General features: G+C 35.2%; 1 protein-coding gene across 3 annotated transcripts in view; it reads right to left on the reverse strand.

Moving 5' to 3' along the window:
- SPON1 (spondin 1) overlaps window positions 1–27,491 on the reverse strand; it is a 229,661-nt gene that overhangs the window by 128,043 nt on the left and 74,127 nt on the right. For all 3 annotated transcript variants that reach the window (XM_083837884.1, XM_083837885.1, XM_083837883.1), the window contains one exon: window positions 21,460–21,593. In XM_083837884.1, the coding sequence (XP_083694010.1) occupies window positions 21,460–21,593 (134 nt within the window). The remainder of the gene's footprint in view (window positions 1–21,459; window positions 21,594–27,491) is intronic.

The raw sequence follows: 27,491 nt of genomic DNA on the forward strand, positions 1-27,491 counted from the left end.
AAAAAAGCTGTATGAAACGGAGAAGAATAAGTTTGACTTTTACAGAAAGCAAGAGCATTATCTGCCTGCATTTGGTGGAGGGAAGCATAGCGAGTTACCAGCAGCCATCCATACCTAGACAGGCTGTGCAATTTCCATCTCTGGAGGTATTCAAAATTTGATCATACTCATCCCTGAACAGCTAGATGTAACAACATCTACTTCAAGCAGGAAGGTGGATGAAATGATTTACAGAGGTCCCTTCCAACAGAAATTATTTTATGATCCTATGCTTTAAATCTCATTCTAAATAACAGGTTTTGCAAAGCTTACTGTAAAAAAGCACCTACGCTTAAAAATCTAAACAAACAAGAAATCAGCTTTCTAGTGAAGGAGCTCCAAAATCTGCAGATAACAAAAACATTAGAAGTATTTAATTTCAGAAACAGTTATTTTAGAAATAAAATGTAGAAAGGTTGTTTGAAGCCTGAAGTTTACTTATTTTATTCTTTTTGCTGTGGTTAGCTCGTCAGTGCGAAATGTCAAGGGAATTGTTCCTTTTCTAACAACAAAAGCTTCACAACTCTCTGAGTCATTGTCTCTTCAGCTGTGTTTGAAATTAGATATGGAGCCAATAATCCAAATTAAGCCAATAGGAGTTTTGTTTCTGACTCCAGCTGGAAGCTGACTGATATATTAGATGGCTGCATAGACATCCAAAGCGGGCACATAACATTACAATAGTCAGACAGAAATAGTATTAAACTAAATTTAAAATATTCACTGTTTAAATAAAAATTTTCTTTATTGGAGGCTGACCAAATGATCAGATCAGTATATTTTCCTACTTTTAATCATTACTTTTATTTATTTTCTTACTTATTATTTTGACATAACTTTTATTCTTCTATAAAAGTTCCAATTTTGACTAAAGACTCTTTGTTTGAGTTTTGAAGCTTACAGAAATAGCTTTAAAATGTAATGGCTAACTTTTACAGAGACACAAGAAAGCTTTCAAGAATTTACACAAAGTACACATTGGCTGTCTATATAAACCCTTCCTGTCCCTTCCCACAACCAGTGCTATCTAAACTTTATGGGAAGGGGAGATTTGATTGCTTTTCCCCTACATGAAAACAGATTTAAGGGATTTTTAATTGAGTTGTTTCTCTCTGTCCGTCAGCAAAACGAACTCAGCAAAATGGGAAAAGGGAAAACAGTTCTCCCACCAACACATCAGCACACCATCAAATAAGAAAGAAAAAGGAAACCAATACGTCTCCAAAATCTGCTTGAGTTCTCATTACCTTCATGTGATGCTTTTCACCATTTGTTAAAGCTTTTGCATCGCATCACATTATGAGCAAAATCATATGCATAACAAGCAGACTCATTTCCTTTTACTTACATCTAGCAGCATCTGTTTTTATTTAAAAAAAAAATAATTATTTCTGTTTTGTAGTTCTCTCAGAAAAATCAAGGAATATCTGGTAGCTTTCTGTAATATTTGCTTTGGCAATACTACTTCAGATGTTCATAGGTTGGATACAAGCAGGTCACGGTCTCTGTCCTGTCATGGTTTGATCAGACCACATCTGAGCACAAGGAGGACGAGACCTGCCCTAAGAGACATCCCTGGAATGAGAAGGCGTCTCCAGCACAATTCTGCAATAACTGTGCCATTCTTCTGGGAAAAGCTTTAGCAAAATCACGTAAATTGCATTTGGGACATTAACAAACAGGAACATCATAAACCATAAATATTCAGAGCAACCTTGGGGATGCTACAAGTCATACCAGAAATTTAGTATATTTTTTTCCTTTTTCCGTAGAAATTGATTTAGATCATCTTCCTTACACCTTTTGTCAAATCATAACATCAACAGAAATAATCTTACTTTAAAGTGCCTCTGAGGGTGTAATGATGTGACAAAAGAAGCATGGAAAAGGATCTATAAGAATTGTTCCTATGACATTTTTAGGCTTACATGAAAAGCATTAAGTACAATATTAGAGTTACATTTTAATAAAACAGATTTTGCCAGAGTTTGTGAATATACCCTAAGTTTAAAGGCATGTCCACTTTTTCCATTTCTATTCTAGCTCTTACAAAGCTTATGCTTCCTTACAACACGTGGTCCTCTAACGAAACGTGGAATACAATTTCAAGCATCATGTAAACGTCCTGCATGAACGGAGGAAGTAGTGAGTAAGATGCCCAAGTCATTCCCTCACCCTTACGGAAGCAGAGTACCCAGGCTTTTTTCTTTTTTCCAAAAGCAAATTTCCACAGTACTTTGCTGTCTTAGATTTCTTAGCTCAGCATTGCAACAGCTACAGATTCAGCAGTTCTTAATACAGGATAACCTTTTTGATTTATACAAATATATAAATTTACTTATTTATGGGAAAGGAACTTCTTGTGACACTGGGTCTTGCCAGAAGTTGCAGACCACCAGCAAAATCAACACTTGAAAGTCTGTGAGATAGCAGGGTAAAGTTCACCTTAGGAAACTCACTGGAAAAGTAAAACATGGATTAAGAAAGAACGAGTACTAATAAAAAACACACCTGGATATTGAGAAAATATAATAAGGTTCTAGACTACCGACAAAAAAAAAAAAAAAACAACTTTTTTCTTTTCTGTATTACTCATGGGTTAACTTTGTCTTGCCCTTCCAGCCATCAAAACTATTTTCTTTGATTATTCCATTCTTTACTGATTTAATTATATTAAGTTCTTTCCCACCTCAGAAAGCCACCAAAAACAATTATATTTAATAAGACGTTTAATGAGGCTTAAAGTTTGTTTGCTTTTTGGATTTTGTTGTCTTTTAAAGATAAAGAATTTCTACAGTTAGATCTGTACCATTTACCCTGGCACTAGAAACTCAGGAGATAATCACATATTTACCTCTACCATAGTTTTCTTGGTAGCTTAAGTGAATTTCTTAATTCTAATGCACTATTTAGGATTTTCTCATTTCATTTCCTTCTGTCTTGTCTTATTAAAAACCCACAACTCTATTGTGCTAATTTGTGTAGTTGACCAAGATTATTGACTTTTCTTTCAAATGCTTTTATTAAAAATCACTTGAAATTCCTCTGAAAGCATATGCAGCTCTTTAGCTACTCAATGCCTACCAATTTTTATGCTGGTAGAGTATTTGACAACTATATTCATCAAAATACTTTTCAACTAGGAAACTGAGCTCAGTCTTACCAAAGAAAAAGGTCTCTCAAACCAGAATCTAACTTTGTCATCAGCCATCATTGACAAGGGTCAGTACTATTAAACACTTGCCTAAAATTATTCCTTGATACTTAGGAGTTAACAGAGGAGTGTGCTTTTTTTCCTGTCCTTTTTTTCTTTGCCTTTTTTTTTTTAAACTGTATGCTCTTAATACAGTTTGAGCAAACCAACCAGACTTTGTATTTCATGTTGGATGAACACAGTAATATTAATGCCAAGTGTACCAGTTTTCCCACATTTACAGCTCTATATGTGATGATTGTCTTTCCTCTAGTAGATTAGTCAGCTGAAAAACAATAAAAGCTGCTCACTTCCAAAAATAAAAAATAAAAAAATCAGTGCATACACATACACTGGAATATCCTTCTTCAGTTTTATTTTTAAACATTTCACCTGCACTGTCAGAAAATGCAACCGAGCAAAACCCCACAGCAAGAGCAAAGTACTCTAAACTCATCTTACAACCCTACTGTAGCTTCAAAGTCCTTTTGGTCATCCTTCATATCATACTCAGGACTACCGTCCCATGCATACGTGGAAGCTCACTGACTGCAGGACCGATCTGGCCATCATATATAATACAACAAAAAGCTCTAAGGGAAAACAAAATTATATATGCTGCGATCTTGTATTTGTCCTCAGAAAATCTCTCTGTTCCTTGCTTGAATAGTCACAGGACATAAATATTAAATCTAAAATCTTCAGGATAAAAACTCGGCATGACAAAATCATTTCTGACATGTAAGCTACACCATTTACTTGCAAAATCAAAAAAAAAAAAAAAGAAAGAATGAGCTCACCCAGGTCTCTTGAGAAAAAATCACATTTCTTAAAACCCATTGCTATTTGTGAGCTGTATCTTTACCATGTATTTTGATAGTCACAACTTTTGTACAAGTTCAATCTCCTTGAGTTTCAAAACCAAGCACTATAAATTATACTGCAAAGAAGAGTCAGAAAATATTGGATAGGACTGGCTGGTTGGAGAATATATTTATTTTGTTATTCTAAGTGCTGATTTTGTATAGTAGACGGAAGAAATCTATCAACTGTGGGAGTATAGTTTTTATCAAGCTAGGGAGCTCAGAGCTGTACTATCTGATAGCTGTATCATTGAGCTACCTTGCAGTGATCTGAAGCAGAGCACTTGTGTGTTAACTAACAAATCCTAAAATCAAAATAATAAATTGAAACAAAACAAAACAAAAAGCTGTTCAAGCATGGTTCTATTTTTGGTTTAAAAGTCCATGCAACCCGTATAACACTCACCCACTTGCACAAGGAACTCAAATATTTAATTCCTCTGGACATTCAAGAGAAGAAAGAAAAGAAAGAGGAAACCACGTCCCCATTTTCAGAGTTGGTATTCCACTTCATCTGCTATGAGAGAATGTGGCAGAGAATGAACAACATGATCAAAGGCTATGTTCTAAACCCTGCCACATGTTACTCCTCATCAGTCCACACTTAAAAAAAAAAAAATCCACATCACAGCTCGTCCTCTGTTGGTTTGGCCACTAATGAGCAGCAAGCATGGACAGCCTTGGCACAGTATAAAGCATATTTACCCCTTTACAATATTCCTTTTAAGCTATATACCCTACACATATTTCCCTTCTCTCTCGACCTCCCTCCCCATGCTCCAGGTTGGGGGATTAAAAAAAAATAAAATTTTGTGGGTTTTATTTTTTATTCTTACTCTGTTCTGTTTTGTGCACTGCCATTACCAAAGCAAAATAAGTTAAACTCATCTGCAGGAGTGCCCAGTAAACAAAGCTTGAAAGAAACTCCCAAGATTTTAAAATAATTGTTCTAAATTTTCAATATTCTCAGGGGATTCAGGAAGGAAGGAAGTGAATGAATAGATACTAACAAAATATCAGACCTGTCATTCTCTAACTACTACTTTAGAATAGGTCTCCATTAGCAATATGCTGAGTTATATTTCAATGACTAAATTATTTGCTTGTACAGACAAGAATTGTATATCAAAAGCAATATCCTTATCAAGTCCACCCCCTTGTAAAATACTGATTACTTGGTATTCAGATGCAGGAATCCAGGTTGGACTAATGGATTTCATGCTTCCAAGTTCAGAAAAATCATCACCACATTTTAGTCTACAGGAGCCTGAAGGCTAAAGCATCACAATGGATGACAAAACAAATTAATACCAATTAAAAATAAGTATTAATTAATATTAAAGTACCTAATACTGACTTCTTAAGAGAGACTTTAATGTTATGAATGTATTTGACTAGAGAAGTTTAATTTTGATGTGGCTCCTACAGTAGTTGAGATTAAGTCTGACATCCCAAATCCATTGTAGCTGGATCTGGAGCTGGATCAGAAGAAAAAGACGTGTTATTTCCTTGGTGCAGCTTATCCTGAGACTTCAGCTTTCAAGAATTAATACCTTTAACAAGTGAATCTCTTCTACTTCATCTTTTCTAAGCACTTTAATTGCCAGCTGAGACTACAGCCTACTGAACCGTCAGACGCATGATGCCAGGAGATACTGGTTGTTTACATTGGAAGTATGAGGACAGAGAAAAGAATGGACCGATAAAAAGAAGAGGGTCAAGATCTGCCACCTTTCCACTTTCCCCATTCAGTGGGGACAGTACATGGGAAGAAGGCACATTCAAATTGTGTTTGAGAAAAAGCTGAAAGAATATCCTGTTCATGCAACACATGCAATTAACAAAGAGTGATCAAATTAATCCATTAAATGACTCTGTGCTATTAGGGAAGTTTTAACCAGGCTCCTCCTCTTTTTCTTTCAAAATCTGCTGCAACAAGTTTGCAGCTACAGACAATGTTAGCGTGGCACCTCCAGTTCACACAGTTTTTTTGGCTGAAGAAAAGTATCTGGAGTAAGGATTTGTGGCAAATATTGTTGAAAAACTTTGGTACATAAATTGCTGGAGGATGTAACTGCAGGGAACCTGTACAGCATACATTTTGCTCTTCCTAATTCAGTTCCGTGCATGCCAAATTCAATACATCCTTCTCATGTCTGTTTAGCTACTGCACCCATAGCTCTGGTAGCAGTTTTGCTGTAACAGATCCAAAGAATAAGCTGGTCCCAGTAATCTATGAATACATAAAAATATCAGTAGTAGAGCTGCATTATTCAACCTATGTTTGGGAATGCTTAGCAGCTGCCTGGACAATACAAAAACCATGTACTGCCCCTATCATGATCCAAATAGATGTCTCCTCCAAAGTATACTCTACCAGGATCACTGACAGGAAGCACAGAGCATCCAATACTTCTGTTGCTCTACAGACATTAATATTAACAAACCAGAGATTAACCTCAGAAATTTTCAGTAACCTGATCTCTTTAAAGTGTGCTATAATCAATATGGGAGCAGAAGGTCAATACCCAGTCATTTACAAAACCAACTATGAACAGGACTGAAGGAAGATTTTGAAGGATTTCAGTACGAAATTACAGCACAAATTACCTTTGGCTCACTGATGGAAGTTCAAAGTATATTGATGGCAATGGTGTTGAGGGCATGCATGCCTTGAACCTGAATGGGACAACATAAAACAACCACTCCGAGCAGGTCAGCCCAGCAGACAACAACAATCCCTAAAGTTTAAAGGCAACAAAAGGCTGGCTGTGATTTTACCTGCTTCAGATTATTGTGTGAAGGGAATATGACACCAGACGTTTGACTAGGTTAGGAGAAGCTAAGAGGAGGAGTGACAGAGGTAATTTTGCTTAAGGATTGATGCAGAGAGGATTTATAAGCAGGGAATTGTGATGGGGGTCAGTTCTCAATTAGGCATCTAAAGGCTCAAAGGAATAAGACTCCGGAGCCGAATAGGGTGAAAAAGTCGACTCAGCAGCTAAAGCAGCAGAAGACCTGTGACATTAGGAAGTGACAGCAGTTACCAGAGCACAGCAGAAACAAACAGATCAAGAAAGTAAATGGAGAAAGAACTGCGAAACACATTACATGAAAATCAGGAAATTACTCTTAGATTTAAGGAAGCAGCAATGTTGTAAGGTACAGAAAGAGGTGTTAGGAAATGGATCAAAAATTGTCTGAGATACACAGAGGAAGGACAAGACCAAAGTCTAGTCATACCTTTTTACTACAGCAGTGGATTGTCAGACTGTGGATGTGATTACAAACAGATTATACACATTAGCTCCCCAAAACAGGCTGGGGTAATGAATACTCATTCTTTTGAAATGACTGATTCTTTCTCAAAATGGTTTGAAGCCTTTTCTGTAAAACAAGATATAGCAGCAGGGAGCGAGAAAAAAAAAAAAAAAAGCAGTTTCAAGAAGCCTTTTGCTTCTGTGGGAATCCTGAAACATCCCTGACCCAGATAAAGGTCATCATTTCATGAAGGAAGTGATTACAACTATGCTTAAAGCATCAGGAATTAAACAAAAGCTACTCAGTCTGTATCACTCTCAATCATCACAACAAGTAAGAGCACATGAACAGAACTATTAAAGCATTATTGTGAACAGTAGTAAGTAATAATGGAAATGATTACGATGATAAATTACCCTTAATATTAGAAGCTATAAGAAGCAGGCACAGACTAAACTAAGAACTGGAATCCAATCCAAGTTTTATTTGGAACAAAAGTGTAGTTAATTAGATACTTAATTTCACCAGAAACTCCTAGAGAGGAAGATACTTTAACATGGACAGTCAAGATACACCAAGAGTGATCAGAGATACAAGAGCAAGGGATCAAGCACAGCAGACACAAGCAGGGGTGCTCCTTCAGTTATACGTATGGGAAATAAACAAACCGAAAATGTTTTTGAGATTGACACCTAAGCAGTGCAATTTAAACATTTTCAATAGTCAGATTTCAAAAATGAAGTATAAAGGAAAACAAACCTGATCTTCAAGACAAACCATAAGGTGTACCTATCAGACTTCATAAATATATATGTATAGTTAGCAGTTGTTTACACCTACCAAAAAAAGAGACAGAAAACCACACACATTGAAAACTGAAAACATACAATTATTAGATACCCTGATGCTGAGGTGTTTTGAAAACCTAGATGTGTGCCGCAATCTCATGCTGCTGATGATTGTGAGATGACCTTCTACTGAGAACTGACCTTCTATTAAAATCAATTACCAACTTCAATTTCACTTAATCAGATGAAAATCACAGCCTTAATTTCTTTTGAGTAGCCTCTGGAATACTAGAAAATTATAAGGACATCACTTAAAACTGTCTTATTGCCAAGCAAAGTTTTTTTCCTTTTTTTTTTTTTTTTCCTGGTAATGTCAATGAAGAAAACATGTATCTGAGTATATCTGAAATTTGCCTCCTCTTCATGAGTTTGGCTATATTTTATTTACTGGCTTGAAAGTTTTTAGTACTTTCTAAGTAGAACTATGGGTGGCAGAAATATAGACTACTACTATAAAACTGGCAAGAATGAAGAGCTACTTGTGTTTCTTCACTACATTGAAGACAGTGCTTTGTCTATGATTTATTCAGACAAACTAGATAAATGCCTGTTAGTATTTGTTATCTAAAGTAACTCTGATGAAAAAGAGAATTTCTTTATGAACTGTCATAAAATGGTGGTACCTCATATACATGGAAACATCTCTGCAGTGTAGAATGTTCTTTTATTTTGTATATGAGTTCTTTCTCTCATCATACATTTATTTCAGCAAACAATCGCAAGGCAATTGCAGCACAGGAGAGCACACCTTTTTTTCCAAGTACAGAATAAGTGTATATTGCAGCTTCAGAGAGAAAGCTATGGGAAGAAACATTATGACAGGTGGTCTGTGGAACTTAAGTTGTTGGAAGATATTCAAGTTATCACCAGGCTATGTACACTGTGCAGTGAGTGAGTGTCAAATTAACCTCCTAATGAAGAGAGCTGATTACTTTTGTAGATACAAGCCCCTATGTCTGCAAGTCTGCCCTTTCAGCAGCAAAAGAAAAACCAGAAACAATAAAGAATTCAAGTTTGCTTTCTGGTGCATTGCAAGACCTTAAACTACGTTCTGAAAAAAGCAGTGAACTGACTGGGCAACAAATCCATTTCTGCAGGAAAGCAGTGCAGAAGGCATTCAGACTGCTACTGTTAGGAAAGCAAAGATACTTAATGCATATCCAATGACGTAGAAAAGACAAAAAGTGGCTACCTAATTACTGAAAGGGAAAGAAAAGAATGGTTGACCCAACTATTTGCTGAATTTTATATTTCAGTCCGTTCACACATCCCTTCCAAAGATCATCAGACGAGATACGTAGAATGACAAGAATCAATTCAGCAGTCTGTTTACACAAAGAACAATTCCTTTTCTAGGTGATTTTTTTCTTTTATAATTTCAAAAGAATTACAACAATACATGCAGCTGCTCCTTTAAAGAAACAAATCAGAACTGACTTTGTGGTTCTTCGTAAGAAAAAAGAATCAAGATAAATACATGTTCAGGTCCTGGGACCTTGATTTATATAATACATTGCTCTTAGAGAGTCTTCAGATAATACATTTAAATCTACACAAGGAGTTAAATACTTTTCAACATAAGTAATGATGGCATAATCTAACATTTTGTTAATTCAGCCATTTGCCTTTCATACTAAAACATAGCTGTGCTTGAAACTGTAAGATGCGCTATATAACTACCTTAGACTTCTGTGGGCATGCAGACAGGCCAGCAAATACTGAACTCAGCAAGCTAGAAAAATTCTGCTAACAATATGCCACACTCAATATACTTCTTAAATTTAACAAGTTTACTTTCACACCCTCATAGAAACAGTCTTGAAATACCTGAACAGATATTACAGAAGGAGCAAATGACCAGTAAGATACGCCATTTTTATGACTAACTTACTTGACTTTGTAACACGTAAGAATTGCCAAAGGGTTGTAGGATTAAGACCACATACTGTTAATTTTAATTCTCTTTCCTGGGTCTACAGACACTTAGAACAATGAAGGATCTTGCCAAGATATTCCACCTGCGTGTTATATTGAAGCCTATTACTCACTGGGCACACGCTGGATAAAATTACTGGTTAATAAAATCAAAAATGAACCACAGTAATGTTACTTAACTTTTTCATGATCTTATTTCCTCATTACTGGATCCAATTTGCCCTTCGCTTCTGTTGATGTGAAATGAGAATACCATTACACTACAGCGAACAACATTACGATTGTATGAGATTGAGACCACTGGTGCTCTGGTTTTAATATATAAAAAAAAAAATCTTTTTCCCTGTAAATTTTATAACTACTATGACATTTGATCCACATGTATATAGTTTTTTAAATGGTATTCCATTTGTTTTCTAAAGTGTACTACATTAAAACAATACCTTCAGTTCCTGACATAACAGACAAATAATTTCTTGAACATGACTTATTGTGCATTGAGAAAGCTTAATTTCAGTTCATGTGGAAAAAAAAAAAGATTAAAAACATTCAGTCAAAAAATGTGGAAACAATTCTGATGTCATCAATAGTGACTGTTTTATGTTTTGAAAGGAAATCAAATTATGACTACCGTGATTATTTCTATTCCTTCCTCTGTTTCCCCTCAAAATTGACAATGTCATTGAAGTCAAATTAAACATCTGTTTGTAAAATAAAACAGAGTGCTACTGACAGCTGCTGCAGAATGGCAAATGTTCTACAGCTGTCAGGCTCCTAAATTAACAATGATTTTCATTTACAAACAGCAAACAACAAGAAAATAATAGAGTGGGGGTTTTTTGTGTGTTTTTTTTTCTCCTCCCACTACTTGAAATTTATGAAAACACAGACTGTACTAGGGACCTACCCAGAAAGAAATCAGAATTTAATGCTTTTACTGAAAGCAAAATTCAGACAAAATCAAAGTGCAATGCAAGACACTTTGGAGAACTTCCCTCCATAAATGTCATAATCCTTTTGCATTTCTTCTCCAGGATATGCAACTAGATGTAACAACTCTTACAGGATTTATCCTTTTCCAACACAACTTTTGTCAATTAAATAATACTACTGAGTAAAAACATTTTATTGATTCTTCATACCTTTTCTAGATTTATATATATATGTATACATCAAACAAGCAAATTTTTCAAAATTTTATTAAAAATACTTGCATATTAATTAAATCAGATTCAGATGGCATGAATTTTTACACCACCACGTTGAAGTATTTAAAACAAATGAATTTGTCTTCTCATGTTTAGAACTCAGCTGGAACTCACTGAAGGGTTTCAAGTTCAGTGAGGTTATGCAAATATCAATATTTTCATTAATAACTTGAATGACGGAATAGAGAACAAGCTACTGACTGCAGACAATATCAAGCTGCAGTTGATTAAAATGCAAAGTGGTTCATAAATCTGAGGAGTTCTGAAAAAGAGTAATTAAATAATGTTAAAGTCCTAGTTTTAGATAAGAATAATTACTTGCACAAAGACAGAAAGGGAAAAGCCAATGAGACAGATGTATTTGATATCAGGATGAAGGAGTTCTAGTGGATGAGAAGCTGAATACAAGTAAATGGTATTCTGTTACAAAAAGTACTCCCGTGAAAGTACTTTCTCTAAGACTGAGCAGAGCCACATGAGGTATCTGTAGGATTAAAATGCTCAGTGCTCAAGTAGCACTGTTTAAGGATATGAACCATTTAGAGAAAGTTCAGACAAGACCAGTAAGAAGAATCAGATATCTAGAAGGGGGAAAAAATGAAGGAGCTGAGGTTAAACAGTCTAGAAAAAAGTCTGAAGTAAAGGTATGGGTTGAAGAGGGGGGTTGATGAGGTAAAATTACAGCGCCTAAGATTAATGGCCAACAGAGGAATCATTTTAGCAAAACAATAGCAATAACAAATAAGTATTGGTATCAGTTACTTGTGGGGACTGTCAGGACTCCATCACTAGAAGTTTAGAAGAACAGAGGTGGACACGGACAACTCAAGCAAAGCTCATCCTGGAGTCAAACAGTAAAGGACAGGTATTTCACCAAATAAGTCCCTTCCATCATAATTTGTTATGGCTTCTCTGTTTATCTTGAAGCTTTGGATCAGAAAGTAGAATTACTAGAAACCATTAAACCTGATTTACTACTACTTCATATGCTTTTTTCCAAGTGCACAATTTAAATACAGTTTAGGAAGCAATAAGTATCCTCAGAATAGCGTTGAGCATCTAGAAGGAGCATGGAAGTCAAGCATTTATAACTATTAAGAAATAAAAATAGAAGTTTTAAATTTCCCATATATCTTTGCTAAGAACCAAATGGGAATCCAATTGACTTCTGATCAATTCCACGTTTGAGTTATTGTCAATTGTTAACATTAATGGTTAATCTTAATTGCAGTACTTCGCCAGAAAGCATGGAGAAAACACAGTGAAGACCAAAAAGAGAACTGATGCCAGTGCCTCTGTCATAAAAAGTGCTGTACTTTTCTAATGCCTGCATTCCCACACCACTGCATATCAGAGGCCAACATTGGTTTTGGTCATTGCTGTTCGGTTTGGGTTTTTTGGTTTTAGTTATTGTTGGGGGATAGAGCAGCTCCTGTTTAAGAAAAAATACAAGTATTTGTGCAATATAATAACCATTTGGACTGATTAATTGCATGAGTTGCTCACATTTATCACAAAATGTGCCAAAAGGCTGATTTTTTTTCAGTGTGAAATCTTCACATGCACTTTCAAGGTACAATGTGAAACTGTTGCAAAGTGGATTAGCGGTTTTGCTACTGAAGGATGGATTTGTTCCTTGAAGACAGCGAAGCAACAGAAAAACAGTGGGATTTTTTTTTTTTCATTAAATAAACACTTTATATTGACTAGTCTGAATTCAACATTATCATTCATAATAAAACCGTAACCATATTCCCCCTACCACAAGAGGAAATATCATTCTTTCCTTACTGCACACACGTTACGTGGGCAGTGTGCTGTCAGTCCTACCACAGTTCCATTCTGCTCCCAGTCCACTGCTCAAATTTTAGTGACCTCTCACAACACAAAAGACTGAGAGGTACTAGGAAAAGCAGGCCAGGCACCTCTTGTATAATGCCAGCTCCAAGTCTGGCTTGATTCTATTGCAAGCATCTCCATCAGTTGAAGATACTCATATCTTCCCTCAAGCCTGGAACCAATAAATTGCATCTCCAAAGCAACATCCACAGACCTGGCTGCAGGATATCCATCTGCTTATGCAGCCCAGTCAGAAGAAGTAACCTTTAAATAACCTTTAATCCTTTCCTCTTCATAATGGAAAGATTATCCACTTTCCCCATCAGCTGGATATACACCCAGCTGCCATCCACTTGAATCATTAATATCATGGATATAGGAAGAAAGAGTCACCATCTTACAAGCTTCACAGAAAAATTAGGGCATAAACTTGATTTGCAGGCATGCCCCACACTATGAAGACAGTTGCAAAAATGCATACAAATTCACACACAGGGCCATTTCATAAATGATTGCTACCTATTTAAGACAGCTGCTAGAAAGTATTCTCTTTTGATCCTTTACGAATAATTATTTAATTTAAAATGCATTTAATTATAAATTTATAGGAATTTAAAACAAAAATTAGTACAAAAGAAAAATTATGTAAATAAAATTGAAGTGCACATTTATTTCTCATTGAAGTAGAAAATGTTGATTTCAGACTAGTCAATATAAAGAGCTCGTTTCATGCGAAAAAATATATTCTTTTTATTTCCCACTGTTTTTCTATTGCTTTGCTCTCTTCAAGGAACAATCCCATCCTTCAGTAGCAAAACCACTAAGCCCCTTTGCAACACTATGTCTTTGCAAACAAAACAACATAAATGACTCTAGCTGGATTTTATGGGATTAGTCTATTAATTGTACTGTAAAAAAGATTATTTGTAAGAGCATAAAATTACATGAAAGTCCATTTACAACAGATAATTTCCAAATTCATGTGCTCCATTGTGAAAATAAAGAAACAATATTAAATCTGTGAGAAAGCAAGTGCTTAGGTTTTTGTTGTAAATGTAGATACGTTCAGTCAGTAGATCCAGAGGCACCTAGATATATTATATAGATATAGTAATATATAGATATATATTACTGTATATATTAAAATGCAAGTATGCGTTTTTATAATACAATATTAGACCTACTCTAAATATAGAAGCTGTATAGAAGTACAGACGGTTATTCTTCTTTCCTAGTACAAGTAAATTCTCTGTGAGTATTTTGCCTAAAAAATGAAAGACAGGACTGTAATAAGTTGCAGTAATATTGCAAATTTTAAAGTTTTGTCCTATTTGTTTTGTAAAAATATATACATATTTATCTGGAAGAAAACATTTCAATTCTTTTCAAGTAATTAGAACAGTAAAATACTATCATATCATCTTTTTTTTTTTTTTTGTCTTGCAGTGTTTTATAAAGAGTCCCTGGTCTCTAGGTTGCTTCTGAGAAAACTGAGGCATTGAAAAACAAGCTGAGATGTACATGATAACCCAATGTGAAAGACAGGAATGGACCAAACCTTCTCACTTCCCATCTCTGTCCCTAGTCATTTAAAGCTGTGTACATTCCCATTATATCAACTCCTAAAAGTGAAGAATGGGGAAAAATAAAAGCAGCTCGAGATTTTCTATACATCAAAGGTTGTATTTGTTCTAAGGACATCCAGAGATATCTTAGACTGCCATCTTTTGTGTAGACATGCATAGAGTACCTAAATAAAAGATTTTATTTAAGCTACACACAAATATGAAGCTATGCTTCTATTGTCTGTATCAAAAAATGAAGTACAGAAGCTACTGCAGTTGCCATGTGCTAATTAACTGGAAGAAACAGTGTTATTTTTTTACAAACTATTCGTACATGAATTCTGATCATTTCTCTGCATGCAGAAGACTCAATAATTCTATTGGGAAAATCAGTATAACTGTTCATAATATGAGAAAAAACTTTTTGAAAATATTTTATAACTGCACTCAAGTGCTCCAGTATTTGTGTATATATATATATATATAAACAAACAAAACAGCAGAACACCTTCTGTTTTTGTTTGTTATTTTAAAGTATTCTAATTAACAGTCAAGCAAAATAGTTGGCATTTAAGTATCTGGACGATCATACAGGAAGACTGAAGAGAAAATAAAAAGACTGCATTACCACTCAATATCTAATCCAAATGAGCTGAAGGTACTTTTTGGGTTTCCACACTTTGCGCATTTAGAGACATTTGATAGTGAAGTAGCTCCTCATAGGTGTTCAACTGTGTACCAGTAGCTCATGTGCTTCAAATTTATCAGTGTGACTTTTCAATAAGCAGAAATACATGAATCTGTTCTTCAGGAAATACAATCCACAATTATGCAAGAATCATAAATAGTAGGTAGAATAATATTTCATGTTTTATAACAGATAGGATGTATTTAAAGAATACATCTCATGTAAAAGCATTTAAAGAAACACTCAGTTATGCATATGGGAAAAAATTTGATCCATACATTATTCAGGTAAGTATCCCGACAAATCAAAGGTCTAAGCAATTGCTCGTATTTGGCTAAGTACTGCCAACCAAAGAAAAGAGGATGTGAGTACAGAGAGGAGCAAAGAGTCTGCTTATACTGCTTAACCACCTTAGTCTCGTAACCCGAAGAATTTAAAACCTTGCCCCACTTCTTTTCCTGTTATCTCATAGATACTGATAAGGAATTTGGGACAAGTCTGAAAAATAACACAAAAAAATTTCAGCCATAACTGTGTATCATGTATCATTCATTTTTCTTTGTTGTGTTTTCATTTATAAGTTCAACCCTGTGATCATCTATCAGATTTGCAATAATTTTGGAAGAGGCACTCTAGCTCCCATCCATCTAATAGAGGAGCCTGACTGATGCAGACCCACTCTACTGCTCATTGACAATTGAAACTTTGTTCTGTTAGGAGCAAGTATGTTCAACTTGCTGTTGTGATAGAGGATCGTAGTGTCAATTCTCTTACTCAGAGAGAGTAATTCTGAAATGCATTTCATTCTATTTCAGTCTGGCATTTCTGATAAACACTTTTCTTAAAACACTGTTACTGAGTTGGTCATATATTATTAATTCACGTACTACAGAGCTCCTCTCATGCTTTATGGGTTTTGTTGTCCAGATGTGTCATGCTCTATTTCTCCCCCAAGAGCCCTCTGGATGGATCTCATCGTGAGTTTTGAGTATAGAGAAGAGAGGGCTGCATACCAAGACAGTTTCAGTAAATATACATAGTTATCAACTCATGGGGTTTTGTGACATTTGGATCCTTTGCATTTGGTTCTACTTTTAGTCTTTTCAACATCACATCTCAGTGTAGTGCTTACTCAGAATGAGATGTCAAGCAGCATGAAGGAACATTATGCTTGAAATTACAAGAAAACAAGAAGTGCATATCCAAAAAACTCTAGCTGGATTTCATTCACCCTGAAAGCTTTGAAGGCTCAAGAGCAATAGGACTGCCAGAAGCCACATGGTGGCTGGAAACTGAATATTATATCCAAGGAGTAGGCCCATACACTAGCACTGAAGTATCACACCCTGGAAGTATGATAGCTTTGCCAGAATAGCACAACTACCTAAAAGTTTTTGTCACTATATACATTGGTATACTAAATCTTTCACAGCTTTTATTTGGAAGACCGCGATTCTTTAAAATTATTCTATTCTCTGTTGAACACATGCAACCAAAAAACAGTGCAATTAAAAACATAAAGAGAATTATGTATGCAGAAAAAAATTAAAAAAAAAAACCACTTTTTCTCAAAAATTATAAAACATTCCCCTGAACATGGCTCAGAAAACATTTCCAGAAACAAACAGCAGAGAGATTATGACAAATACAGTGGATTTTTGCAAGAAGCAGTGTTAACAAACAATATTTACAGATACCAGATTTTAATTTGTTGGTTGCTTAAGCATCATATGTATAGCAGAAATAAGTAACTTGTAAGCAAGAACTGCTAAATTTATCACATAAATCACATCCATTGCCCAAGAAGTTGATTATTGCATGAACCAATCACATAAGTGTTGTTTCTTTTCTAAATAGTAATTGTATATTACTTATCTGCATGTGGCCAAAATTTACTACATTAACAATTAATCTCAGACTCAGTGAAAAGTATCAAATACTAACAGAGGAAAATGTAATTACCATCTAGGAGTACTCAACTCTTCATGCGATCTTCACCAACTGACAGATTTAATCAATTTGGATATTAACAAGATTCTCCATACCATGAAATTTTAATATGAAACAAGCTAAGACTATTTACAAAATTTTCTTCACTCCTGTTTTCTATCATAGAATTCTACAAGTACTTGCAGAAAACTATTTCATTCTGTATTTTTCATCAGTTACATGGGCTTGACCTTTACCTACCTCTTAAGGGATGTGAGAGCACCACACTGAGAGACATTTTCTCTTGAGGAATTCAACTAACCAGTTGTGTTTGGAAATCTGGGGCTAAAAGTGGCCTAAAAGAGGTGATTCTGCATCACAGCCAAGCAACTTTTAATAAACATTTATTCCATTTTTTGTCAATGATGTATATCACTAACTGAAATCCAGATTTAAGACTTTCCTTGATAAAATTGATACATTTCCACTAGCTGTTTTTCCTAGAGAATCATCACAGCTGTTGCCTGAAAATAATTCATCTTCTCTTAGTTAGTTTGAAATGCATGAAAATCTTGCTCTAAAAAACTACAGCATTAAGCTATAATACAACAAGTTATAACCAGACAGAAGTACTGATCTGGGGAATGAAAACCTCTGCATTTTAGTTCTTAACTATAAAACCAAATAATGCAAATGTGTGATTTTTGCTAAGAGACTGAAATAAGTACAACAATTTTTAGGTGTGTTTTTTAGTCTTTAAGTAAAAATAAAAGTCTTTAGATTCACTTACACAAAATATACTAAATATAGAAGTAGACTGGCCAAGTGAGGGTTCAAACCCCTGAAAATCGTTCGCTTCCATGCAATGATGTAACTACTACCAGGCTCTGCCACTGCCCAATTGTCTTTATAATGATTAGTTTTTATAAAAATTGCACATAGCAAAAATAATTTTGAACATTTCTCAAAGTTTTAACAGTAGATTTTCAAAGGTTTTATAGAGGAAATACAGTCTGAGGAACCCCAAAAATAAGCAATTAAGCTTTAAAACAGCAACTTTTATCAGTAGGTTAAGGAAATTATGTGGTCCTTCCATATTACTGTATGGTACCTTAGTGTTCCATCCGTCACAAGGAACAAGGGAAAGTAAGTAGGGATAGAAAGATGAAATGTTGCACTGTGAACAAGAAAACAAGTAGACTGCACACAGCATGACAGCTCAGGATAGTCCATACAGATGTCTTCAACCACAGCAGCAAGAAAGATGTAAGTAGTTTCTAAAGCTAGCACAGATGTTAGGGCAACCAAATGAATTCTTATTGCTAAGTAAGACCCTGGTGTATCCTGTTTGTGTTTCAGTAATAACTTTGTTCCACGTAGCAATACTTTCGATTCAAGTAGCTAGTGCCGTGAGATAAGGCTGACTTCTCAATTGGACAGCCAACGGTGCATTCCAGTCCCAATGTGTAATCCTAAAAATCACGGTGCTTAAAATCATCTTGCAGTATCCAAGGCCATCCCCAAAGTGATATGCTGTTTCTCTATTTCATCCATCTAGAGAAATAATTTTAAGAGCTGGTATGCTGGAGTCTCTGTACCTTTATGTATTTGGATTTAGTTGCATGGAGCTCCTAGCATTTAGGAGGCAAGGGAAAAGAGTGCTTAAAGCTTGAGGGTCTCTCCTGATCCGTGTGTGACATCTAATCAAAGTCCTGTGTCTAATTCTGTCCTGTGTCTTCAGTGAGACTCAAGCATAGGCTTAACTGCTTGGACAAAGACAGGCTCAGAGTCCAAGGACTGAAACAGATATGTATTGATAATAAAAACTATTTGCACTCCATCACACACAGAGAAAAGAAAAATACAGAGGGCTTTTTCTTCCTCTAAAGTTCAAGGCTTCAGAATTTTCCCATGATGGGTTTGGATGTAACCATTTGTAATAAACTGTTTTTAGACTGTTGTTTTTATTACAGCATTAAAGCTCACACAAATGTCAGAATAATTGTGAAAACTGCATCCAATGTTTCTATGCTATTCTGTGGAAGATGACCATAAAGCAGGTTTATAAAGAATGTTGACTGTAAACTCTAATTCAGATGTGGTCAAAGTTTTACATTCAAAAGAAAAAATGCAAATATTGTTAATGCTGAAAACACATTGCAGTGTATGGTGCCATATTATTATGTTAACTTCTGACATTAGCAACTCATAATAATCATGATTGTTTCATTCATTCTTTGAACTGCTCTCAGGTCTAGTTACTTTCCCTCTGAGGTCAACAAACCAGCCATTGGGAGCAGGTCTGTATTTTTCACATATTTCTACTGAAAAGTACCTAAGAATTGCCTTTCACTTTCAGCAGTACATACACATCTAGGATATCTGCACGCACTGTAGATAGGTGCTTGCAACACTAAAAATTCATCCTTTCTCTGTGAACTTCAATTTATAAGATGTTCCTTTAGTTCTTGGGTTTTTTTTGTTTGTTTGTTGGGGGGGTGCAGGGAGGGAGAGATGGGGAAGGAGGTTGATAATGACAATCCTGTTTAAGGCAGTAATTAAAAAATCCACCAATTTGAGTTGTTACATATCATGACTGGATGACTGGATTAAAGTTTAAATCACATCTGTCCAAAAGCAGGCATGAAAAATCATTACCTTATTACACTACAGTAAAAGTGCCTTGAGTATTTGTAATGCAGCTAAGTGGGAGGCTGTTCTGAGTGGAAAAACAAATAGCTTTACTGATAAATAGCTCAACAACTCTGAAAGAATTATCTGTATTGCTGAAGGAATTCCTTTGAAAACTTTCACATATAAACCATAACATACAACCTGTCTGGCCATGCAGCAGGCAGCACACTTAACAGTTTAGCTACAGTCTGATATGCACTTGTTTGTCCTAAGCTTAAAGAAGCCCACAGCTGAATTCTTGGGTTGTTTCAGTAAGCATTAAAACAGGTGTTCTTAAAATTACTTTACTGATCCCAAGAGGCAACAGATAGATGTGCACTGCCAAAGGTTTGAGACTGTTTCACAGCCAGCGTCACAGCGCAGACCAAATCACCCTCACATTGCTTGTGGCACTGAGCAGGAGAAGGAAGTAGAAGCACTGGGTGAGAGGGCAGCAGGCAAGGACCAGCTTGCTGGCCTGTTCAGCAATCAGTTGCGGTTTTAACAACACATTTTCCTAAAATGGCCTGAACTAACTGCAGCACAATCATTATGATAGCATCCCCTTAAAAGCCTAGAGCTGTTCTGTGTCTCTGAAGATATTCCCAGTACTGATAAGACTGAAATTTTTTGGTTTACTGCAGGGCACATCTTAGCAATTGCAAAGGCTTATCCCAGATAGAAGTTCAATGCAAGAAAATAAATCCCAATTGTCTACACATATTTGACTAATCTATCCTATTAAATATGACAAGCAAAATCTAAAGAGATGAGATAATGTTTCTCTGGCAGTTTTCTCCAATACTCTTAGTAGTAATAAGTGACTTAAGATTTCTACAGATAAAAGAGTGGCCCTACAGCACAGTGCACCTACATAATATTGCCTTTGTCTATTGCTTGAAAAGCACGAGTACACATGCAGCAAACTACAGAGATAATAGGAAAACAACAGTAAAAGGTCACCAGCTCTAAATAATGGAAGTACTCACCTATAAACCTGTTTTTACTGATAAAGGTCCGTTTAGAAACTCCTGACTACAGAACTATTGTTCATCGCAACCTAGACCATGACTTTTTTATATGCATCTCAATGAGAATGATGCAATTTTGATCTTAAAAGTTCAGAATCTTTAGGTTTTCAGGTGTAATAAATAGAAATAAAATTTTCAGTAGACTGAGAGCCTACCAAGTTCCATTAGGGTTACCAATTCAATGGTAACTGAAAGCGTGGAGTAACTTTTGAACACTTAGGCTCTAAGTGATTAACATTTAACTGTGCAAGTAGAACTATCTTTGTTCAAGTGTGCTAAGTGAGAAGAAAGCATCTAAGAACTCACTTCATAATCTAATAAATCTTAGATTTACTATTAATTGAATTTGACTTTAATGATAAGTTTAATATGCATAAAAATACTTACTTTAGAATTACACAGCCTGTGCCAGTAGGAGGAGCCGTCCAAAACACTTGAATGCGTGTCCTCCTTCTAGGTGTGCTCTCAGTAACTGCAACAGGACAATTACTCATGAATTGTGTTTCTTCTTCATCTATGATCTAAGGAAAATAAAGAGAAGAATGTAAAAGGGTAAGGACATACAAAGACAATGTCTCTCAAATACATTCTGTCAGTTCATGTTTTCTTTCAGTGGGATTACTTATAATACTCTGCTTAGCACAGCGATCTTTGGTAAATTGATTTTAAAACATGCAGATAACTCACTGTAATAGAAAAAAATGAATATAGAAGAATATGTCAGTTTACAAAAGATTGTCCTTTCTATGCACAGCTGCAAATAACCTTGTTTGTGATTCTGATTACAGGAGTTTCAGGTAAATATTAATGAACTGAAAATATTCAAGGATGCAACATTTCCCTTTTTTTTTTTAATTACAGCAACTGGTTAGGACACATGGAACAAGCTAGAAAAGAGGTTTTCAGATTGTTTACTTTTTCTTTTCTTTCAAACTAACTTTTGTTTATACTGTATTTTTCACCAGGTATAAAAAAAATCTCCAGGTCAAAGCAGGTAACATGTGAATCATATCGATCTATAATTCAGAGTCTGTTATTCAGTCCAATATGCACAGTTTTTTTACTTTTATGAGTGAATGATATTGAACAGAAAGGTTTATGTGACATAAGTTAACACAAAACCAGAGAGGCTGACTTGGAACTGGTGTTGTTCCAAGGGTTTTACTCAAAGGTGTCTGTGATAAAATAGCTTTCTCACTACATATGTACTTCATGGATTGTACTTTAAGCCTTCTGTTCATCAGATCTCAAAGAAAATTCACCAAAAGCTGCCAAGTTTTATTTGGAAACAGCCAATGCTGTGATACTGCAAAATTTCTCTTCAAAATTATTCAGTGGTCCGCTGTCATTGATGAAGTGAAATTTCACACTACATTGGGTCAAGTTTCAGGCAACAAATTATAAATCATATTGTTTTGAGAAAGAACAAAACTCATCCCTGAAGGAGCTTTTTCAGAATTCTGGTTTTAATAACACACACTTTTGCCAAATTACATTAAAAAACCATCTTCTGGCTGTAAAAATAACTTTAAACAAGTATTTTGACTCAAAATACGAATTTACATTATAAAAAAAAGACAATATCTATGGTTTGACCAGATTTGTTTCAGTGAGCAGGCATCTACATTGCCTTACCCAATCCTACTGCCAGCATTCCAAAACATTTCTAACTGACCCAACAAATCTATTTCTGGTTTTTCATGACAAAAGAGAGGCACTGACACAGAGGAGTGAATTTAAACTCTATTTATCTGGTCAATACGATGGTGGTTAATGAGTTTTAAATCTAAAGCCATTAATATTCTTTAACTTTTTCAATGCTGCATAAAATCTGGGTAAACATAATGTATGCAGCTACTACTTTGCTAGGTTTTAATTAATGTGAGGTACTGGAAAACATGGGAGCTAGCATAAGCTTAACTGGCACTGCTCTACTGTATTACTACTTCCATGTAGTACGATCTAATTCTCTTAACTTGAGTATTAAGAAGTCCCTAATCTACAGTTCTGCCTTGATCATCAACAGTATTTATTCTGTCTGCCTTATTCTGGCAACAGCAAAATAGAGAAGTAAGGCTGTTCACATATTTCTCAGAAAGGTTGTCTCAATTATTGAGGAGCACATCAAGTGACCTTTTGCTCATATATCACAGTAAAAAGTAAAAACAATTTTCACGGAAGCTTTGAATGTGTGATTTTATTTTATATAAAATAAAATACTACTATATATTGCACTTTATAAGACTAAGAATAATTCACATTGAAATGGCTGTTAGGAGGTCATCTAAAAATTCTCAAGAAGGATATCTTTTCTAGAAAAACAGAACCACTACAAATCCCTGGATGAGTTACACTAGCTCCATGTTCTGTGGCTATTAAAAACTGCTGTTGCTCTATCTTAACTGACATCCTGGCATAAAAACTTCAAAAATACATTCAATTCAGGTCAAGGAAAATTAAGCACTTACATGTAAGTGTAAATACTTAACTGACCAGATAAAAGTTACTCAATGAACCTTTCACATGCTGCTTTTTACAAATCTAGTGTAGCTCTTGTCTGAAACACAGTTCTTCAAGGAATGTTTCTGGAGAAGGCCAACTGAAATGAATCTGTTTTCTCAAAGCACATAGTTGCTATTTTCAGCTAACAAGCATTCAGCTGCTTTCATATCCCTAGACATGATTCTTCCAGCAGTCATCACTGTAGACCCATCTGTGATGCATTTAAGTGTTAGGTAAATTCTTTTCTCCAGGCAAGTCAATCCTGCTTTTTTGCACAACAATGAATGGAATCATAAGGAAAAATGAAACAAAACAAAAATAAAAGTAAAAAAATCCAACAACTAATACTTAAGGGAAGAGCTATGAGCAACTATGAGTAGTTATTGCAGGCAGAATTTCCAGTTACTGCAAAAACAAAACCTAAAATATTTGTCTAAATTCTAAATAATTGGAGCACATCCATGCCCATTTCCACTAGCAACAAATGAATACATAAATGCAGGCATATTTTGCATTTCTGTAGCCTACCAAACTGCTGAACCTTGCAAGTTATGAATTTTCTCAAGGAATACAGATGACCAAAAAGAAATAATTTAAAAGTTCTGGCTGCATTTTAGAACACAGTCCTGGAAGAAGAGGCAGTGTTTGAACCTCAAGGCTACATCACGATTTCCTGCATCAGTTACCATCAAAGCAAGAATACTTATTGCATAAGTGTTTGGTGGAAAAAAAAATGACCATAAAAGAATAAGGTCCTCCAAAAAAGAGTTCCTTTGAAGAAAAATTAAACTGAAGCTTTCTTAATAAAGACTACTACTGTTGATGGAATACAGTATAGAACTCCCATATTAGCTAGAAAAACTCAAACATCAAATGATCTGAGATATTAAAATACATATTTAAGATATTTTATAAATTTCAGATTCTAGGACTTCAGGAAAATACAAAAACATTTCAAATATATATTTTTTAAAAGTTTTTTTTTTTCCATATCCATGGAGGTTTGATTTTCTATAATAAGTTCCAAGGTGCAATACAGGAATGGTTCACCACTTATATAACAGGATTCCAAATGACACAATATTTTAGGGTGGTGGATGATATTATTGCAGTCTCACATAACACACAGGAAAGCAATAGTATCCTGGCCAACACTGGGGAAAAAAAAAAAAAAAGATATGTAATCTCTAAAAATAATACAATCCTGATTTTAATTCTGGAATCAAGTCAGACCACATAGGCAAGAAGGAAAGAACTGGCAGGAAAAAAGCATGCAGATTAAAATGTAGCATCTGCAAAATTATAGCCTGCTAAACTCTAGGTTATGTGTAACAGGAAGCCTCACATTTTCAAGAATGGACCAGCAAACTAACTGTATATTAAACAAAAATCCTAAAAACTAACATGAACACTTGGCCCAAGAATCTGAGGTCTCAAAAGGAGTATATCTCTATGCAATGAATTCTTTTGAATCCACGAATTCAATGATATTAAGTCTTAACATTTTATTTAGTGGCTTTTGTTTTTGGTTTGCTTTCTATTGTGATTGTAATATTATTGGAATAATTTATTCCCTCAGGGAAACTAGTGTAAATCCTGAACAAGACTCTTGGAGTTAACCTGGATTTGAATGAGCATCACAGAGAGTAGAATTTGGCTGAACTTTTATAAATCTACAAACATGGAAGTAAGGATATTAAAAGGGAGTTTACCAGCCCCAGGTTCAATCTTGCATTCTTTGCCTACTCCAGACATTGAAGAGGTTGAGGAGTTTTGGGTGTTCCTGAAAAGCAGGACTGGATAAATGCTTGGTTGTTAAACAGATGAATGAGTGGTTTGCTTTTCTAAGAATTACAACATTTCATGCTGAGTGACAGACCTCACTATCTGACTTCTATAAAGTGTTAGTCAAATAAGCTAATTCAGGCAGTGATCCTCTCTGCTGTTAAAAGCACTTAAAAATGTACATCGGTGTTAAAATGCCAAAATACTTAGAAAAATAGTTATGTACACCACAAAGAAAGGAATTAATATTAAGTACAAAGGAGATGAAGTTACATAAATCCTCTACTGGCTTGTGTCCACTGTTTAAACCACTGGCAAGGACCTTCAGCACCGTTCCTTGTTCTGTGGACACATCATCACTTTCCACCCACTGAAACATCTGTGCTCTAATGGAACAACCAAATTAAAAAAAAAAAAAAGTTCAGAAGACAAGCATTTTTGTAGGCAGTTTTCTTCTTTGGAAGAGTTAATAAGGAGTCTGACTTCCAGAATGTTGCAATCTACTTGAAGAAACTTTCCCATTATGAAAAAAGCATTGGGTTTACATAACAGTAATAATATTTGGACTTTTGGATTTAATTTAGAGCACAGCTTATTATATAGAAGGGAAAAGCAATGATGTACGAAGTCTTAGCACATCTACCTTGAAGATACACTTTCCTTTGTAATCAATTTCTTTGAATAAGGGACACAGTATTTCCTTTGGAGTTTATACTTAGACGAATCAAATGTCTAAGGGACATTTTTAAGAAGTGTCAGTAATCAGTCTTGCTGTAGTCTGCAATCCAAAGCTGTGTAGCATAAATGAGCGCTGCTGGGCTCATTGAGAATTGCCTTCTTTAGCACTGCACCTGAAGACTGGACTAGCCACTTGGGAGCACTGGTGAACAATATGCAAATCTCTCAAAGAAAGGCATGGCTAAAATGTGCATGTAGTTTATTACTATGTAACTTCTAGCACAGACTTTATATAGATAGACTACAATCTTGTTACTGGAAGTCAAATTTAATTCTGTAATCATTACCTGAGCAGAGATTTTATTCAAGCAAAGATTTAATGTAGTCAGGTAATGTGATGGTAAGTTCTGTGAAAGCAGTATCAGCACAAGATTTATTATGCTCCACCTGGCTGCCTGTGTGTCCAGCTACCTGCTTGTTTTTCATCGCAGGCACAAGGTAGTTGGAGTCTTCGGTGAAAAAAGGACCCTTCCATTTCTACAAAAGTATGATGCTAGATAGTCAGATCAAGTCTTTGATGCAAGAGAAGAAAAACTAAAAGAGAGACATGTAGCTTCCAAGACATTAACTAACTAAATAGTGTGAGACACTACAGGGAAAAGTATTTGAATTCCGTCCACTTGTCCTCTTCTTTCAACCAAAAATTTTGAATAGTGTGTTCACTGTGAAAAGGCTGTGTTGGATATCAACAGGAAAGACAAGCTACTAAGAGAATCCTGTCTGAAAATCGTATTAATTAACATGTCCCAAAATTATTCACTATCAAGAACCTTGTTTATGTCATAGTGTATCGCAAATTGTTCTGCAGTCTGAACTAACCTAAAAGCCATATTACACCTACCACAGGACAGGCCATAAGGTCTATTTCAAGGTGCAATTCAAACAACAAGAGGAAGAAAACAGTTTGGTGTAACAAGAACCTGGCATACAACAAACATAAAGCACTGCACTACCAGCATCTACGCTAACCAGCCTTTCCTGCTGAGAAACTGCTTATGGAAAGCTTAACAGCAATTTCTTCTTTACTTAACTCAATATATAGGAAGAAAGAACACCTATATCAACAGTGATGGATAACAACAACTTGTCATCAATTAGCATTTGCAAAATGTTAAATTGTATACTTTTTGTTGGGTTTGAACGATTCTCAATTAACTCAATCAATGTAACGTGTTGAATTCCAGGGCTTATGCTGAAGGCATTAGCAAGTAGACTGAAAACGGTCCATCAAGAAAATGCCACACCAGAAACTTGAGACATATGAACTCTGATTGTTATGAATTGAGAAATTTCCATCTAAGCGGTCACAAAGAGTGGATTTAAGGTTCACAAAAGAAGAACCAAGTTTTGTTTCCTATGAATTTTTATCCTTAGCTGTAATATTAACATTTATA

The sequence above is a fragment of the Anser anser genome, assembly GCF_964211835.1.
Source record: "Anser anser genome assembly, chromosome: 5".
In the NCBI taxonomy this organism is placed as follows: domain Eukaryota; kingdom Metazoa; phylum Chordata; class Aves; order Anseriformes; family Anatidae; genus Anser; species Anser anser.